General features: G+C 41.3%; 1 protein-coding gene across 2 annotated transcripts in view; it reads left to right on the forward strand.

Annotated features, from left to right (window-relative positions):
* The window catches only part of EXD1 (exonuclease 3'-5' domain containing 1), a 66,704-nt gene extending 47,627 nt beyond the window's left edge, over positions 1-19,077 (forward strand). The window contains exons 12-13 of one of the 2 annotated variants that reach the window (XM_060175061.1): positions 17,849-17,956; positions 18,080-19,077. In XM_060175061.1, coding sequence (XP_060031044.1) covers positions 17,849-17,956; positions 18,080-18,499 — 528 coding nt within the window. In that variant the 3' untranslated portion in view covers positions 18,500-19,077. Of the gene's footprint in view, positions 1-17,848 lie in introns of both variants that reach the window. The other variant, XM_007536335.3, reaches the window with a different exon arrangement.
* The last annotated feature ends 743 nt before the right edge of the window (positions 19,078-19,820 follow it).

The following is a 19,820-nucleotide window of genomic DNA, read 5'->3' on the forward strand; positions in this document are numbered from 1 at the left end:
CTGCAGACCTGTTTCACCGCTTGTGAAATGACTCCACTGCAGGTGGTGAGCTGGGGGCTAGAACCAGGATCCTTAAGTAGGTCTTAGCACTTTGCACTATGTGTGCTTAACCCGCTGAGCTACTACCCAGCCCCCAAAACTGCAGCACATTTTATGAGACAGCTTTGGTTTAATTCATCTCCTTAAGCGTTCTTTTTTTTCTTTCTTTGCCAGCAGTGTTAATCACTAGGGCTTGGTGCCTGTACAAACAATCCATTGCTTCCAGAAGCCATCTGCCCACCCCCCATTTTGCCCCTTTCTTTTATTTGATAGAGCAGAGAGAAATTGAAAGGGGAGAAGGCAATAAAGAGGGAAATAGAAAGAGACACTTGCAGCACTACCTCATCACTTGTGAAACTTCTTCCCTGTAGATGGGGGACTAGGAATTTGAAGCCAGGTCCTTGTGCCGGCTAAAGTATTTGCTCAGCCAGGAGCACCATCACCTGGCCTGAGCACTTTTCACAATATTAAAGTTTTATTTCGAATAAATCCTTTTGCTAAAAGAATGGAAAAGTTTAAGATTTCATCACGTTGGGGGTCGGGCAGTAGTGCAGCAGTTTAAGCGCATGTGGCGCAAAGCACAGGGACCGATGTAAGGATCCTGGTTGGAGCCAGTGGCTGCCCACCTACAGGGGGTTGCTTTACAAACTGTGAAGCAGGTCTGCAGGTGTCTCTCTTTCTCTACCACTCTCTGTTTTCCCCTCCTCTGTCCATTTCTCTCTGTCTTATCAAACAATGACATCAATAACAACAACAATAATAACCACAACAATGATAAAACAATAAGGGCAACAAAAGGGGAAAACAAATAGCTCCTGGGAGGAAAAAATAGCCTCCAGGAGCAGTAGATTTGTGTTGTAGGCACCCAGCCCCAGCAATAATAAAAAAAAAAAAAATTCATCTCTCTCTCTTTCTCTCTTTCTCTCTCTCTCTCTCTCTCTCACACACACACACACACACACACACACATACACACACACACAAACACATACACACACTTTTGCCAGTGGCTTATTTATGAGCAATTCTACCATTAACTTGTTCTTTTTTTTTTTTTTTTTGCCACCAGGGTTATCGCAGGGGCTCAGTGCCTGCACTATGAATCCACTGTCCCTGGAGGCTATTTTTCCCATTTTGTTGCCCTTGTTGTTTGTTTATCATTGTTATTACTGTCATTGTTGTTGGACAGGACAGAGAGAAATCAAGAGAGGAGGGGAAGACAGACAGAGAGAGAGAGAGAAAGAGAAGACACCTGCTGACCTATTTCACTGCCCGTGAAGCAACCCCCCTGCAGATGGGGAGCCGGGAGCTCAAACCGGGATCTTTATGCTGGTCCTTGTGCTATGTGCCACCTGAACTTAACCCACTGCACTACTGCTTGGCCCCCAACTTGTTCATTTTTAAAGGTTTATTTCCAGAGAGAGGAACAACCATAGTATCATTCTGGCACATGGCAGCACTAGGAATTGAACTCAGGACTTAATACCCCTTCTTTCCTCCCTTCCTTCCTTCCTTCCTTCCTTCCTTCCTTCCTTCCTTCCTTCCTTCCTTCCTTCCTTTCCTTATAAAAAGGAAACACTAACAAAACCATAGGTGCCGGGAGCCAGCCCCAGCAGGTTATATAGGTATCCTGAAAAATGAGGGGTGTCGGTGAGAATAAGATGAGAGACACGTCAACTGCTTCAGGAGCAGCAGAGAGGCACCTCTGTCTGCTCAAGCAGAACTTTATTTTTGTAGTCTCATAAGGCTTAGGTCATTAAAACAAAAATCACCAAGGCTTTGGTCACTAGTACATAAATCACCAAGGCTTTGATTATTAATACAAAAATCACCAAGTAAGAACAGCTCAGGTAGGGAACACCTCCTGCTTTGTGGAACATTCACATTCCAGGGGAACTTTTCGCCCTAAAGATCACATCATAGTTTCTATGTCTTTTGTTATTCCTGTACCTGTGTGTCAGGCAAATGTTCTATTGATTAAGATTAATAGTCTGCCTATATGTTTATGCCATCCTCTTGTCCTTATGCATCAGAAGCCATGGTTTATAGAAAGTTCAAGCTTATGTTTCTAGGGGCCTTAAACGAATTGAGCAGCCCATTTTTCATAAGATATGTTCCATTGTTTGATCAAGGAGTTTTGTTTTGTTCCTTACTGAGAGGGCACCAAGGTGGTGCTGACCTGGCCAGCCTCTCCATAAAGTTAAGCTCTCTAACTGGAATCCATCTTCTGTGTATGTTCACTGTATGACCTAGGTTCTCATGTATTATTTCCTGTATAAGGAAGTGGAAGCATAGTGGTGGGTGGTAGATAAAAAGACCCCCCACCTGCAGGGGAGTCACTTCACAAGTGGTGAAGCGGGTCTGCAGGTGTCTGTCTTTCTCTTCCCCTGTCTTCCCCTCCTCTCTCCATTTCTCTCTGTCCTATCTAACAACGACAGCACAATAATTACAACAACAATAAAAAACAACAAGGGCAACAAAAGGGAAAGTAAATAAATAATTAAAAAAAGAAAAACAAAACCCACTCATTAAAAAAAAAGGCCCATTATATCTAGGTGGGTACCATAACTTTCTATTTATTAATTATGCTATGTAAGGTGGCCCCTCCATTGTGGGAACCACCAATATTTCTCTATATTTTAGGTGTAATACTAAAGGAAGTGGTGTAGATAAAGAGGAAACATTTCTTCCCCTTGGAGTCTCCTGAACAATTCTGCATTACTGATATTGCTTGTTCTATTATGATCAATCTTAACAGAGTACAGTACAGGTTTTGTCATTATTTTTGTTATTTTTTTAATATTTATTTTCCCTTTTGTTGCCTTTGTTGTTTTTTATTGTTGTAGTTATTGTTATTGTTGTCATCGTTGTTAGATAGGACAGAGAGAAATGGAGAGGAGGGGAAGACAGAGAGGGGGAGAGAAAGACACCTGCAGACCTGCTTCACCACCTGTGAAATGACTCCCCTGCTGGTGGGGAGCCAGAGGCTCGAACCGGGGTCCTTGCACTTTGTACCACCTGCGCTTAACCTGCTGCGCTACCTCCCGACTCCCTATTTTTATTATTGGTCAGGCTCTGAGCCTGGTCATAGGTAAAGATTATTAACACCATACAGAGCTTAATCCCAAGCCCTATACATGGCAAAAGGTAAGATGATTTCAGTTTGGCCTGGAGAGTCCAGTCATGCTGATCTTCCAGTGAAGCTGGCAGCTTGCACGGTGGCGCTTGCGCCACATAGGATAAGAGGGAAACAACTCCACACAATTCTCACCCCCAGAACTTCATATCCCATCCCCTCCCCTGACAGCTTCCTTATTTTAAAAAAATATTTATTTATTTATATATTTTTGTATTTATTTTCCCTTTTGTTGCCCTTGTTGTTTTTCATTGTTGTTGTAATTAATGTTGTTGTTATTGATGTCGTCATTGTTAGATAGGACAGAGAGAATGGAGAGAGGAGAGGAAGACAGAGAGAGGGAGAGAAAGATAGATAACTGCAGACCTGCTTCACCGCCTGTGAAGTGACTCCCCTATAGGTGTGGAGCCGGGGGCTCGAACCAGGATCCTTAGGCTGGTCCTTGTGCTTTGCGCCACGTGCGCTTAACCCACTGTGCTACCACCCGACTCCCTATTTATTTACTTATTTATTTTCCCTTTTGTTGCCCTTGTTTTTTATTGTTGTAATTATTATTGATGTCATTATTGTTGGATAGGGCAGAGAAATGGAGAGAGGAGGGGAAGACAGAGAGGGGGAGAGAAAGACACCTGCAGACCTGCTTCACCGCCTGTGAAGTGACTCCCCTGCAAGTGGGGAGCCGGGGGCTCAAACTGGTACACCTGTCCTTGCGCTTTGTGCCATGTGCACTTAACCCGCTGCACTACCGCCCGACTCCCCCCTATATTTTTTAATCAACATATTTTATTTTCTCTTTTGTTGCCCTTGTTTTTTATTGTTGTTATAGTTATTATTGTTGTTATTGATGTTGTGATTGTTAGATAGGACAGAGAGAAATGGAGAGAGGAGGGGAAGACAGAGGGGGGGAGAGAAAGATAGACACCTGCAGACCTATTTCACCGCCTGTGAAGTGACTCCCCTGCAGGTTGGGAGCCGGGGGCTTAAACCGAGATCCTTAAGCTGGTCCAACTCTCTAGCTAGCTTCCCTATTCTTTATCCCTCTGGGAGTATGCACCCACAGTCATTATGGGGTGCAGAAGGTGGAAGGTCTGGCTTCTGTAATTGCTTCCCCGCTGAACATGGGCATTCGCAGGTCGATCCATACTCCCAGCCTGTCTCTCTCTTTCCCTAGTGGGGCAGGGTTCTGAGGAATCGGAGCTCCAGGACACATTGGTGGAATTGTCTGTCCAGGGAATTCTGGTTGGCATTGTGGTAGCATCTGGAACCTGGTTGCTGAAATAAGAGTCAACATATAAAGCTAAACAAGTTGTTGACTAATCATGAACCTAAAGGCTGGAATAGTGCAGATGAAGAGTTGGGGGGGTCTCCATTTTGTAGATAGCTAGTAGGCCTATTTTATATTCCAAAGAGCCCATGACTATGCTAGTTTGTTTTTTTTCTCCTGAGCCTGAAACTTGATATGTAGGTAGATCCAAGTTATTATCTGGGGAAGATGATGTCATGGCTGGAAAAAGGACCAGAAAGGTGGATCAGGGAAGAGAGTAGCACCCAAATATGAGGAAGGTGTATAAATATTGTTGACTCTAAACCCATCAATTTGGAGCCTTTGTGACCTCTACATCCCTGTAGATCTGAGCTCACATTCTGTGGTCATGAGTAGGAACGTTCCAAGATGCCCCAATTTCAGGACCCATCTTCCCCAGGTGAAGCATCCTTCGGAGGATGGAACATTCTCTGCTGTTGTTGATCCAAGTTGAGGGCAAGGTCCTATGGGGGCCCACAAAGGGGTCTATTGTTTTGTTTCTGATAGAGACGACTAGTAACATTGGAGAGAGGGATTTATTTCAGGTCTAGGCCCATCATGTCTGTTTGGAAATCTCAGTACTCCCTGACTATGGCCCCAGCTGATGGGGTGGCCTGATAGTGACTAAAGAGTCATCATTAAAGTGTGCCAGTCTCTTGCCCTTATTCAGCTTTTGCAGCCCTTACTTTGATAAGGTTAGCTATGGAGTGACTGAGGGAAGTATAATAGGAAGTAGGTGAGGAGGGTATCTAAGTCTATGTAGACACTATTTCATTAGGAACTTTATACTGACTCACTGCAAACAATTGTGTACTTTTGCTTTCTGGTATATATCTTGCCCTAATTTATGGTTACATGTGAACATATGCCCTATCTCATGGGACCTGGTCTATATCTAGGTTTTGGGACTTTGTTAGGAAGTGAACCACCTGAAATGGAATTAGAGAATCCTATGAGGCTGAATGATTGACATTCTACTCATGATGTCTCTGCATACAGTCTGAAGTGAAGCATGCTGAAGTGGTACTTGTTTCATTGATTAGTCTGGGATTAGCAGATGCAATATCATTTGGTATGAATTGAGAAAATCATGCTGGAGAGTGACCCATCCTAGAGGTTCCAGGACTGGGGGAAATATAGGCTCTATAGAGGAAGCGGGAGGTTCCTGCTGTCTTAGGGTTTAAGAAGGAAATAGATAATTATTGCTGTATTCAAATTATTTGGCAATTGGGTTAACTTTGAAAAATCCCTTTGCTAGGATTTTCTGTAACATACACAATATCACCATGATTTGTGTCCTTTGACATTATTTGTATATAGCTGTGTCTTATAGACTGATGCCACCGGTTGCTTCTGTTCCCCCTGGTCTAAGCTTTTAAGAGAGTCAACATATCAAAGACTCAGCCTATGGTCTGTGCATTAAAAAGTTTGAGACATTCAATCAATTTCCCCCCTCTCATATTAATTAAATAGTGATTTATATAACTACAAATTAATAGGAGTGTAAATAAACACCATTCCCACCACCAAAAGACTGTGTTCCATCCCATCCTCTCCACCCCCATCCCCCACCTCCAGTGAAGCCGAACATTCACCCTCACCCTCAACCCAGATATTTTTGCTTTGGTACCCTACTCCAAATTCAGTCAAATCCTGCTTTGAGTTTCCCTTTCTGTTCTTCTTTTTCAACTTCTGTTTATGAGTGGGATCATCCCATACTCATCTTTGTCTTTCTGACTTAGCTCACTTAACTTAATTCCTTCTAGCTCCATCCAAAATGGGTCAGAGAAAGTGGTTTCATTGTTCTTAACAGCTGCATAGTATTCCATTGTGTATATATACCACAGCTTTCTCAGCCATTCATCTGTTGTTGGCACCTGGGTTGCTCCCAGGTTTTAGCTATTAGGAATTGTGCTATGAATATAGGTGTATACTATTTTTTTGTTTGGGTGTTAGGGAGAGGACTTAATACTTCTAAGTCAGAATTATATCACTGTGCTGTCTCCTGGACTGTGTTTTCTTATTCTTGAAAAAAAAAAAAGAAGCCAACAAATAGACAGAGAAAGATACAGGGAAATATGCTATAGAACTGATCATAAAACTTTTTTTTTTATTTAAGAAAGGATTAATTAACAAAACCATAGGGTAGGAGGGGTACAACTCCACACAATTCCCACCACCCAATCTACATATCCCACCCCCTCCCCCGATAGCTTTCCCATTCTCTATCCCTCGGGGAGCATGGACCCAGGGTCATTGAAGGTTGCAGAAGGTAGAAGGTCTGGCTTCTGTAATTGCTTCCTCGCTGAACATGGGCGTTGACTGGTCGGTCCATACTCCCAGTCTGCCTCTCTCTTTCCCTAGTAGGATGGGTCTCTGGGGAAGCTGAGCTCCAGGACACATTGGTGGTGTCTTCAATCCAGGGAAGTCTGGCCGGCATCCTGATGACACCTGGAACCTGGTGACTGAAAAGAGAGTTAACATACAAAGCCAAACAAATTGTTGAGCAATCATGGACCCAAAGCTTGGAAAAGTGGAGAGGAAGTATTAGGGAGGTACTCACTGCTAATTCTAGTATACTTCTGCTTTCTTACTTTGGTGCCATACTCCAAACTCAGTCAATTTCTGCTTTGCGTTTCTACTTCTTCTTCTTTTTTTTTTTTTACATGCATAACATTCCCCAGATTCCCATTTAGCAATACAACCCCCACTATTTCATTCATCATTTTTCATGGACCTGTATTCTCCCCACCCACCCACCCACCCCAGAGTCTTTTACTTTGGTGTAATACTCCAATTCCATTTCAGGTTCGACTTGTGTTTTCTTTTCTAATCTTGTTTTTCAACTTCGGCCTGAGAGTGAGATCATCCCATATTCATCCTTCTGTTTCTGACTTATCACTCAACATGATTTTTTCAAGGTCCATCCAAGATCGGCTGAAAACGGTGAAGTCACCATTTTTTACAGCTGAGTAGTATTCCATTGTGTATATATACCACAACTTGCTCAGCCACTCATCTGCTGTTGAACACCTGGGTTGCTTCCAGGTTTTGGCTATTACAAATTGTGCTGCCAAGAACATATGTGTACACAGATCTTTTTGGATGGATGTGTTGGGTTCCTTAGGATATATCCCCAGGAGGGGAATTGCAGGGTCATAGGGTAGGTCCATTTCTAGCCTTCTGAGAGTTCTCCAGACTGTTCTCCACAGAGGTTGGACCAATTGACATTCCCACCAGCAGTGCAGGAGGGTTCCTTTGACCCCACATCCTCTCCAGCATTTGCTGCTGTTACCTTTTCTGATGTGTGACATTCTCACAGGAGTGAAGTGATATCTCATTGTTGTCTTGATTTGCATTTCTCTGACAATCAGAGACTTGGAGCATTTTTTCATGTGTTTCTCGGCCTTTTGGATCTCTTCTGTGGTGAATATTCTGTCCAGTTCCTCCCCCCATTTTTGGATGGGGTTATTTGTTGTCTTGTTGTTGAGTCTGGTAAGCTCTTTATATATGTTGGTTATTAAACTCTTATCTGATGTATGGCATGTAAAGATCTTCTCCCATTCTGTGAGGGGTCTCTTGATTTGGGTAGTGGTTTCTTTTGCTGTGAAGAAGCTTTTTAATTTGATGTAGTCCCATAGGTTTATACTTGCCTTAGTCTTCCTTGTAATTGGATTCGTTTCATTGAAAATGTCTTTAAAATTTATGCGGAAAAAAGTTCTGCCAATATTTTCCTCTAAGTATCTGATAGTTTCTGGTCTAACATCCAAGTCCTTGATCCACTTGGAATTTACTTTTGTATTTGGTGAAATACAGTGATTCAGCTTCATTCTTCTGCATGTTTCAACCCATTGTTTCCAACACCATTTGTTGAAGAGACTCTGCTTTCCCCATGTAATAGTCTGAGCCCCTTTGTCAAAGATTAGATGTCCATAGGTGTGGGGCCTCATTTCTGGGCTCTCAATTCTATTCCACTGGTCAGTGTGTCTGTTCATGTTCCAGTACCAAGCAGTTTTGATGACAATGGCCCTATAATATAGTTTGAGATCTGGCAGTGTGATGCCTCCGGTTCTGTTCTTTTTTCTCAAGATTGTTTTGGCAATTCTAGGTCTTTTCTGGTTCCAGATAAACATTTGTAGCATTTGTTCTATTCTCCTAAAAAATGTGCTTGGGATCTTGATGGGGATAGCATTAAATTTGTAGATGGCTCTGGGTAATATATTCATTTTGATGATGTTAATTCTTCCAACCCATGAGCATGGAATATCTTTCCACTTCTTTGTGTCTTTTTCAATTTCTTTGAGTAGTGACTCATAATTTTCAGTATACAAGTCTTTCACTTCTTTGGTTAGGTTTATTCCTAGATATTTTATTGTTTTTGTTGCTATAGAAAAAGGAACTGATTTCTGGATTTCAATTTCTTCTAACTTAGTGTTTGCATAGAGGAATGCCACTGACTTTTGAATGTTAATTTTATAGCCTGACACATTACTGTATTGCCTGATGATTTCCAAAAGCTTCTTGCTAGATTCCTTAGGTTTTTCCATGTATACTATCATGTCATCTGCAAATAAGGAGAGTTTGACTTCTTCTCTTCCAATCTGTATTCCTTTAATTCCTTGCTCCTGCCTGATTGCTATGGCAAGAACTTCCAACACTATGTTGAATAGTAATGGTGATAGTGGGCAGCCCTGTCTAGTACCTGATCTGAGGGGAAATGCTTCCAGTTTTTCACCATTGAGTATGATGTTGGATGTAGGTTTGCTGTATATAGACTCCACTATCTTCAGGAATTTTCCATCTATTCCTATTTTTTGTAGTGTTTTGATCATAAAGGGATGTTGTATTTTGTCAAAGGCTTTCTCTGCATCTATTGATATGACCATGTGGTTTTTGGTCTTGCTTTTGTTGATGTGGTGGATCACATTGATTGATTTACGTATATTAAACCAACCTTGCATGCCTGGGATAAACCCCACTTGGTCATGATGAACAATCTTTTTGATATACTGCTGTATCCGGTTGGCTAGAATTTTGTTCAATATTTTCGCATCTATGTTCATCAGAGATATTGGTCTGTAGTTTTCTGTTTTGGTTGTGTCCCTGTCTGCTTTTGGTATCAGGGTGATGTTGGCTTCATAGAAGCTGGCAGGGAGTATTCCAGTGTCTTCAATCTTCTGGAAGACTTTTAAAAGTAGAGGTATTAGTTCTTCTTTGAAAGTTTTGTAGAATTCATTTGTAAAACCATCTGGTCCAGGACTTTTATTTTTGGGAAGATTTTTGATAACTGTTTCAATTTCATTAGCTGTGATGGGCCTGTTCATGTTATCCACTTCCTCTTGACTTAGTTTTGGAAGTTGGTAGGTATCTAGGAAATCATTCATTTCTTCCAGGTTCTCTAACTTGGTGGCATATAGTTGTTCATAGAAGCCTCGCATGATATGTTGAATTTCTGCAGTGTCTGTTGTGATATCTCCTCTTTCATTTACTATCCGATTTATTTGGGTCTTCTCCCTTTTTTGTTTTGTGAGTCTGGCTAAAGGTTTGTCGATTTTGTTTACTCTTTCGAAGAACCAACATTTACTTTCATTGATCTTTTGTATGGTTTTCCTATTCTCAATGTTATTTATTTCTGCCCTAACTTTAGTAATTTCTGTCCTTCTGGTTGCTTTAGGGTTCCTTTGTTGTTCTTCTTCTAGGTCTTTAAGATGTGCAATCAGGCTGTTTATTTGTGCCTTTTCTTGTTTCCTAATGTGTGCTTGTATAGCTATGAACTTCCCTCTTAGGACTGCTTTAGCTGTGTCCCAAATATTTTGATAGCTTGTGTCTTCATTTTCATTGAACTCTCGAAACATTTTGATTTCTTCCTTTATTTCCTCTTTGACCCAGAAGTTGTTAAGAAGTGTACTGTTTAGCTTCCACATTTTGGCACTGTTACTAATCTTTTGTTGATTGTTAAGTGTTAGTTTAATTCCACTGTGGTCTGAGAAGATGCTTGGGATGATTTCAGTGCTCTTGAATAGGCTGATGCTGTCTTTGTGGCCTAACATATGGTCTATCCTTGAGAATGATCCATGTGGATTTGAGTAAAATGTGTATTCCAGTTTCTTGGGATGAATGACTCTGAAAATGTCCAATAGTTCTAGTTTATCTATCTCTTCATTTAGCTCCCTTATGTCTTTACTGATTTTCTTCCTGGATGATCTGTCAAGTTGAGATAGTGGGGTGTTGAAGTCCCCTACTATGATTGTGTTACTGTTAATATATTGCTGTAGCTCTTTCAGTAGAAGTTTGATGTATTTAGATGGCTTCTCATTGGGTGCATAGATATTAATAATTGTTAAGTCCTCTTGATTGACTGATCCTCTGAGCATTAAGTAGTGTCCATTCCTATCTTTTTTAATCTTATCTATTTTAAAGTCTATCATGTCAGATATGAGAATAGCTGTTCCTGCCCTTTTTTGTGGGCCATTGGCTTGTATGATAGTTTTCCATCCTTTCACTTTAAGTCTGTGTTTGTCTTGTTGCATTAGGTGAGTTTCCTGTAGACAACATATTGTTGGGTTGTGTTTTCTGATCCATCTTCCTACTCTGTGTCTTTTAATAGGTGAATTCAGGCCATTCACATTTATTGATATCAAAGATTGAAGATATTTTAACGCCATTCTTGTAGAGTTTTAGAGTGTTTTGATATATGTTCTATTTGTGGTGGTCTGGTTGTTTATAGGAAACCTTTCAGAACTTCTTTCAAGGCAGGCTTTCAAGGTTGCTTCCTTCAACTGTTGCTTGTCTGAGAAGGTTTTGATGCTTCCATCTAGTCTGAATGACAGTCTAGCAGGATATAGTATTCTTGGTTGAAAGCCTTTCTCATTGAGCACTCGATAGATATCTTGCCATTCTCTTCTGGCCTGTAGTGTTTGTATGGAGAAGTCTGCTGCTAATCTTATGGGTTTTCCTTTGTAGGTGACTCTTTGTTTTTCTCTTGCAGCCTTGAGGATCCTTTCTTTATCCTTATTCCTTTCCAATCTAAGTATGACATGTCTTGGTGTCTTTAGGTCTGGGTTAATTCTGTTTGGGACCCTCTGGGCTTCTTGAATCTTTATGTCTTTGGTGTTGTCTAGACTAGAGAAATTTTCAGCTATTATGGCCTGGAGAACGCTTTCTTCCTCCCCTTCTCTTTCTTCCTCTGGTAAGCCAATAATGCGTATATTGTTTCTTTTGAAGTCATCCCATAGGACTCTGTTGTTGTTTTCAGCATCTCTTAATCTCTTTTTGAGGTCTCTTACTTCTTCTTTAGTTGTCTCTAATTCATCCTCAATCTTGCTAATTCTGTCTTCAGCCTCATTGATTCTATTCTCTCTGCCCTCTACTGCTTTCTGGAGTTCATCTATTTTGTTACCCTGCTCTGATACTGTTTTAGCTTGTTCAGCTAGTTGCCTTCTTAGCTCAGCAATTTCAGCTTTCAGCTCTCTAATAACCATGAGATTATTAGAATTTTCTTCCATATTCTCATTTGTTGTTCCTGCAGTTCTGATTACAATTTTTTCAAATTCTTTACTCACTCCTGTTATTATTTCCTTAGCTAATGTTTGGATGTTGAACTCGTTGTTTTGTGCTTCGCCCTCTGGAGGACTTTTAGCTAGACTCTTGTCCTGGTTCGAGTCTCCATTATTTTTTCTTGTTGTTTTAACCATTTTATATAAGTTAACAGTTTTTTCAATCCCTGAGTTGGAGTTCAGTGGTGTAAAAGCCTTTTTTTTTTTCCCCTGTAGGCTATGGTAGCCTGAGGGCTTTTAAACTATCAATAGGCTTCTTGGCTTAATCAATGACTCCTGACCAAGAGATAAAGCAGGGTGTGGCAGAGATAATCCAGTGGTTATGCAAAGAGACTTTCACAGCCCTTCAGCTATGCCACCGAGGTATAGGTCTTCTCCTGAGTTTCCCGGTTAGATCTCTGTGCCCTCCCTGTTGCTGCTCCAGATTCTGAGGGTAGTAGCAATGGAGACTCAGAGTTGTACTTGGTGAGTCTCTGGGGAGTCCTTTCCTCCCTTCAGCTGTCCCCTTGTTGGTGGAGCAGACTGGAGGTGGTGTCTCCACTGACAAACTGTCGAACTGTTAGCAGTCACTTAATCTCTCCTTAGGCCCCTCTCTCCTCTCTGTCACCAGCCACGCGTGTTTGTACTCACGGGTGATTTACTGGGTTTCTGTGGTCATTCTAGTCCTGTCTTGTTTCGGTCCAGGTGGTCTCCTTTGGTATTCCTAGTTGATCCGGGAGAGGAGAGGAGAGGAGAGAAAGCGATCTGCTGCTCGTAGCTCCCAAGCAGAACCCATAAAACTTTTTCTGGTGCCTTGGTACTCCAGTGTGGTGCTGAGGCTCAAATTGGGGGCCTTATGCATGGTGAGGAGCTGGAGTCTCCAACTGGGATCTTTAAGCCAGTCCTTGCTTTGCACCATGTGTACTTAACCCGATGCGCTATCACCCAGCCCCCAGTTTCCCTATTCTTTATCCCTCTGGGACTATGGACCCAGGATCATTGTGGGGTGCCAAAGGAGGAAGGTCTGGATTCTGTAACTGCTTCTCCACTGAACATGGGCATTAGCAGGTCTGTCCATACTCCCAGCCTGTCTCTCTCTTTCCCTAGTGGGACAGGGATCTGGAGAGGCACTGCTCCAAGACATATGGTGGGGTCCTCTGCCCAAAGAAGTCTGGTTGGCATCATAGTATCATCTTGAACTTGGTAGCTGAAAAATAGTTAAGATGTTAAAACTCTTACAGGGTTTTTCTGATGGGTGACTCAGCTTCTGTATGATTACTTTGAATATTTTCTCTTTATCTTTCTGAGCTTTGCTATTACAATGTATACCTTTGGAAGCTTAGGTCTAATTTTTTTTTTTTTTTTTTTTTTTGCTGTGTTTAGAGCTTCCTGGATCTGGAGATCTATATCCTTAAATCCCCAGCTAATAATTTTTTAAAAAATCAAAAGGATCTATCCATTAATGAGAGAAGGAGAAAGGGAAAGAAAGAGAACCAAAGAGTGTCATTCTTGCATATGACGTATCAGGAATTTGACTCAGGACCTCATGCTTGAAAGTCTAAAGTTCTAGTTGATGCATCCCCTCCCAGACCACTCTTTTTTAAAAAAATATTTATTTATTCCCTTTTTGCCCTTGTTGCTTTATTGTTTGTAGTTATTATTGTTGTTGTTGTTGTTATTGATGTTGTTAGATAGGACAGAGAGAAACGGAGAGAGGAAGGGAAGACAGAGAGAGGGAGAGAAAGACACCTGCAGACCTGCTTTACCGCTTGCGAAGCAACTCCCCTGCAGGTGGGGAGCCGGGAGCTCGAACCAGGATCTTTATGCTGGTCCTTGCGCTTTGTGCCACATGTGCTTAACCCACTGTGCTATCGCCCAACTCCTGACCACTCTTTTTTTTTTTAATTGAGTAGAGAGAAATTGAGAGGGGGAGGGGAAATAAAGAGGAAAGGAGACACCTGTATCACTGCTTCACCACTCGTGATGCTTTACCCCTGTGGGTATTCCAATGTGTGCACTTAACTAGGTGTTGCCACCGCCTGGCCCTCAACTCATCTAATATTTCTTTGAATAAGAATTCCTTCCCTAGACAGTAGAGATAGTATAATGGTTTACACACCCATGCCTGAGGCACTGGAGGTCTCAGGTTCAGTGCCATTAGCACCACCATAAGCCTCAGTTGAGCAGTGCTATGGTTCAAAGAATAAAAATTTAGGGAGCAGGCAGTGGTGCACCCCATTGAGGACACATGTTACAATGCACAAGGACCCACGTTCAACTTCCCAGTTCCCACCTGTGTGTGTGTGTGTGGGGGGGGGGGGGTTTGCAAGCAGTAAAGCAATGCTACGGGTGTCTCTATTTTTCTTTTCTTATATATATATTTTTTCTTTTTGCTTCCAGGGTTATTGCTGGTACTACGAATCCATCACTCCTTGTGAATATTCAATAGAATAGAGAGAAATTGAGAGGTTGGGGGAGAGAGAGGGAAGGAGAAGGGTAGAAACCTACAGACCTCCTTCACCACTTGTGAAGTGACCTTCCTGCCAGCAGGGAATGGGGTGGTGGAGGGGAAGGCTCAACCTGGATCCTTGAGCTTTGTACTATGTACGCAAAACCTGCTGTGGCACTGCTTGCTACCCCCTCAATTTTTTCTTATCTCTATTCAATAAATAAATAAAACATTAAAAATCATTAAAAATAGGGCGCGCAGTAGGTTAAACATACATGGCGTGAAGCACAAGGACAAGCCTAAGGATCCTGGTTCCAGCCCCCAGTGGTGAAGCAGGTCTGCAGGTTAAGCGCACATGGCGCCAAGCACAAGGACCCGTCTAAGGATCCCGGTTGGAGCCCCTGGCTCCCCACCTGCGGGGGAGTCGTTTCATAGGTGGTGAAGCAGGTCTGCAGGTGTCTATCTTTCTCTCCCCATCTCTGTCTTCCCTTCCTCTCTCTGTTTCTCTCTGTCTTATCCAACAATGACATCAATAACAACAACAATAACTACAACAATAAAAAAGGGCAACAAAAGGGAAAATAAATAAATAAATATTAAAAAATTTTAAAAAGAATTTCCATTAAAAATAAAGTCTCTTAAGGCTTCAAACCCATAGGATTTCACCTGGCTCTTGATCATCTTTTTTTTTTTTTACTAAAATATTTGTTTTGGAAATACATGTATGATACTGCTGAGTAACCTCGCAGTCAATTAGTTTCATTCCTTTTATAGAAAGGGAGAGTCAGAGAGGAGAGAGAGGTGGAGGTAGGGGGGAGGCAACACCTCAGCACTGCTTACCATCCCAATGTCATCCATGATGCTTCCTTGTGGTACTAGGACTCAAACTCAACACCTCTCACATGGTAAATTGTACATTCTACAGGGTAAGATATTTTGTAGCCCCTGTGACTTTAACTTTTTAAAAATATTTAAAATTTTTTAATGTATTTATTTATTTTCCCTTTTGTTGCCCTTATTTTCTTTTATTGTTGTAGTTATTATTGCTGTCATCATTGTTGGATAGGACAGAGAGAAATGGAGAGAGGAGGGGAAGACAGAGAGGGGAGAGAAAGACACCTGCAGACCTGCTTCACCACCTGTGAAGCGACCCCCCCTCCCCCGCAGGTGGACAGCCAGGGGCTCAAACCGGGATCCTTACGCCAGTCCTTGCGCTTTGCACCATGCGCGGTTAACCCCACTGCTGCGCTACCGCCCGACTCCCTGACTTAAAATTTTTGCATGGCAAAAATACTGTGAACAAACTCAAAACATAAGCAACCAGAGAAAAGCTATGTCATTTATAAGAGGACGTTTTCGGGAGTCGGGCGGTAGCACAAAGATCAAAGACCCGCCTAAGGATACCTGTACTATCCCCCAGCTCCCCACCTGTAGGGGAGTCGCTTCACAGGCAGTGAAGCAGGTCTGCAGGTGTCTATCTTTCTCTCCCCTCTCTCTGTCTTCCCCTCCACTTTCCATTTCTCTCTGTCCTGTCCAACAACGACATCAATAACAACAATAACTACAACAATAAAACAACAAGGGCAACAAAAGGGAATAAATAAATATTTAAAAAGAGGACATTTTCTTAATATATATATTTTATAATATTTATTTATTTATTCCCTTTTTGTTGCCCTTGTTGTTTTGTTGTTGTAGTTATTATTGTTGTTCATGTCGTTGTTGGATAGGAAAGAGAGAAATGGAGAGAGGAGGGGAAGACGGGGAAGAGAAAGACAGACACCTGCAAACCTGCCTCACCACCTGTGAAGATACTCCCCTGCAGGTGGGGAGCCTTATGCAGGCCCTTGCGCTTTGGGAGACATGCGCTAAACCTGCTGCGCTACTGCCCGACTCCCAAAATACATGTTTTATCTCACTATTTATGTAATGAGAAAAGACAGGGCAAGTGGCGGCACACCTGCTTACACGTACATGTGTAAGGACCAGGGTTCAATCTCCTAGTCCCTACAAACGGGGAAATTTTGCAAGAAGAGAAGCAGTGCTGCAGGTGTCTCTCTCTTTCTCTCTCTATCTTCCCCTTCCTTCTCGATTTCTCTGTCTCTATCCAGTAAAAAAAATAATAAGAAGAATTTCTAAATGAGAAAAGACAAAAGATTTGGTTGAATAATCAGCTATATCCACAATAGTCCTTAAAACTGCCAGTATGGAAACAATTCGAAGACAAATATTTTAGTTAAAAAAAATCAATATGAAGAAGACTATGTAGTGGTATGTTACTATTTGCATAAATAATCATCAGCAAGGGTTGGAGATAGCATAATTGCTATGAAAAAAAGAGTCTCATGGCTGAGACATGTACCAAAGATCCCAGGTTCAATTTTATATATATATATTTATTTATTTTCCTTTTTGTTTCCCTTGTTGTTTTAGATACCAGATTCAATCCTGGTTCTCACCATAAGCCTGATATGAGTAATGCTCTCATATTTTTTTAAATTATCAAATAGGGGGTCAGGCGGTGGCACATTGAGTTAAGCACACATAGTACTAAACACAAGGATCTTGTTTTGAGCCCCTAGCTGCCCACCTGCAGGGGGCACGCTTCACAAGCAGCGAAGCAGGTCTGCAGGTGTCTCTCTGACTCTCTTCCTCTCTATCCCCCCCAACTTCTTTCTGTCCTATCCAATAAAATGAAAAAAAAAAAAAAACCTCCAGGAGCAGTGGATTCATAGTGCTGGCACTGAGCCCCAGTGATAACCCTGGAGGTATAATAATAATAATAATAATAATAATAATAATAATAAAGAAATATAGCCCAGCATAGTGGGAAATAGCTCATATTGTATATACCTTAAATTCATGAGGTTTATGGTTTGATCTCTGACCATATGTACCAGAATGGTGTACTGGCTTCTCTCTCATGCGTGAAACTTTTACCTCATCTGAAATAAACAGAATCTTTTTACAGAGAAAGAAAAATGTAATTAAGTGAAATGATAAAACCACACATACATTCATATGTATTCACATTACATGTCCTTTACATACACACATAACTCTTACCTCACGTATCCCAGGGAGATAAGTACAACCACCTTTCTGGGAGGATACACAGGAAATTGATTTTTAGAGGATGTACCTACTGTAGTACTGAAGGCAGGTCAGAAGGAAATTTACTTTCTACTGCATAACACACACAACACGATTCTAAATGTTTAAATTAGTTGTTGTTTTTTTTTAAAAAAAAACTAGTTTGAGACACTAGAGGGTGCTGTGAGAACATTATTGAATAGATCCTTCATTGCATATTGCTATCAAGCATAGAAATGATTATAAGGACCACATTCAGAAGTTTAGTTATAAACATACTTTTTTTCCCTTAGCCTACATGTATGGAGCTTCCAGAGGAACTGCTTCAACTCAAGGACTTCCAGAAGCAACGCAGGGAAAGGGCTGCCAAGGAGTACAGGGTGAACACACAGGGACTCCTGGTAAGGACAGTGCTCCAGCCCAAGAAGTCAGTGACAGAGACTGTGGGGAAAGAGGAAAGAATAAGAGGTTTCTTAGATGGTAAAAAATTTAAACAAGATAAAGTTCTATATTCTCTATCTCAGGAGGATGTAAATTTGCTGAAAGACAACTCTAACAGTAAACAAAGTGCCACAGGATGTCAACTCATGCCTCCCATGAATGAAGAAGCCAGTGAGGAGTGCAGTCATAAACTCATTTCCCCTGAGTCTAGGGATTTGGAGGAACAGAGAATGACTCAAAAAGGACACCTTAAGATACCTAACCATGAGTTGCAGACAAGTTTATCTTTAAAAGAGGAGATAGAACAGTTACTGATGGTAGAAAACAAAGATTTAAAATGTACCAAACAGGATGCTTCTGTGTCTCCTTCACTTTCTCAGGAAACTAAAATGTATCCAAGTGGCATGTGTCATCCTAGTAGAAAAACTGTATTTTCTACACTTCCTCCCTGTCCAGCCTTGGAGAAGACTGATTGCTGGGTAAATCTTCCAAATCTGCCTTGAAACCCAGAATTTATTCTTGAGACCACAATAGTGGCTCATTTCCTCTGCCACCAGGGCCTTCCTCAGTGCTGAAATTTCTCATGTATGTTTATTTCTGCCTTTGGCCACAGGCTTCAGGAAAAATTGCTTTTACTTGCTTACTCCTGCATTCCTGGAATTTGATTAGAATGAGAATAAATAAGTTAAATAATGAGAGAAGTAAAGTTTTCAATTATGTCATTGTGCAGTAATGTTTCTAGTGGCCACAATCAATTATTTCTCATAATTTGGGCTTAGCGTATTTGAGAAAGGGAAGAATCTTGGGCCAAATATTTGGAGGAATCTATTCATTTAAAATTTTATGTTTCCTTTTGGGGGGGTTGAATGGGGTTAATAAAAAGTCCTAGTCACAAGTTTTTAAAAAATGGGAACATAATAACTTTATTAGTACTTCCTCCCCTTTAAAAATACTGGACCTAGAGGTGATTGAATTGTTATGTGGAAAACTGAGAAATACTACACATGTACAAACTACTGTATTTTCTTTTGACTGTAAACCATTATTCCCTCAATAAAGAAAAAATATATTTATTTGTTAACTTTATCTTTTTTATTTTGACTCCAGGGTTATTGCTGGGGCTCAGTGCCTGCACTGTGAATCCACTGCTCCTAGAGGCCATTTTTCCCCCCTTTTGTTGTTGTAGCCTTGTTGTGGTCATTATTGTTGTTGATGTCGTTCATTGTTGGATAGGACAGAGAATGGAGAGAGGAGGGGAAGACGGGGCGGGGGGGGGGAGAAAGACACCTGCAGACCTGCTTCACCGCCTGTGAAGCGACTCCCTTGCAGGTGGGGAGCCAGGGGTTCGAGCCAGGATCCTTATGCCGGTCCTTGCGCTTTGTGCCCATGTGCACTTAACCCACTGCGCTACCTCCCAACTCCCTGTTAACTATATCTTAATAAAACTGAAATATATTAATTTTATGAATTTGGAAAGCTTTGTCTATATTGTAATATAGACAAGTTATTAGAGAAATCATTATACTGGTTTTAAAGTCATGTTGTTACATTTACTTCCAGAAGGTTTTGTACATTCTCATCACAAAGCATGGACTTTATTTGAGTAAATCTAGTCATTTATTTATTTATTTTGCAGGACCAGACTTTAGTGCATTCATGACTTCATCACTTTCATGCTATTTTTTCATTCAGACACACACACACATCTTCCAATGCCATAGTAGTATGAAATGCTAAAGCTGTGGTCCGGGAGGTGGTGCAGTGGATAAAGCATTGGACTCTCAAGCGTGAGGTCCTGAGTTCGATCCCCAACAGCACATGTAC

The sequence above is a fragment of the Erinaceus europaeus genome, chromosome 16, assembly GCF_950295315.1.
Source record: "Erinaceus europaeus chromosome 16, mEriEur2.1, whole genome shotgun sequence".
NCBI lineage: Eukaryota > Metazoa > Chordata > Mammalia > Eulipotyphla > Erinaceidae > Erinaceus > Erinaceus europaeus.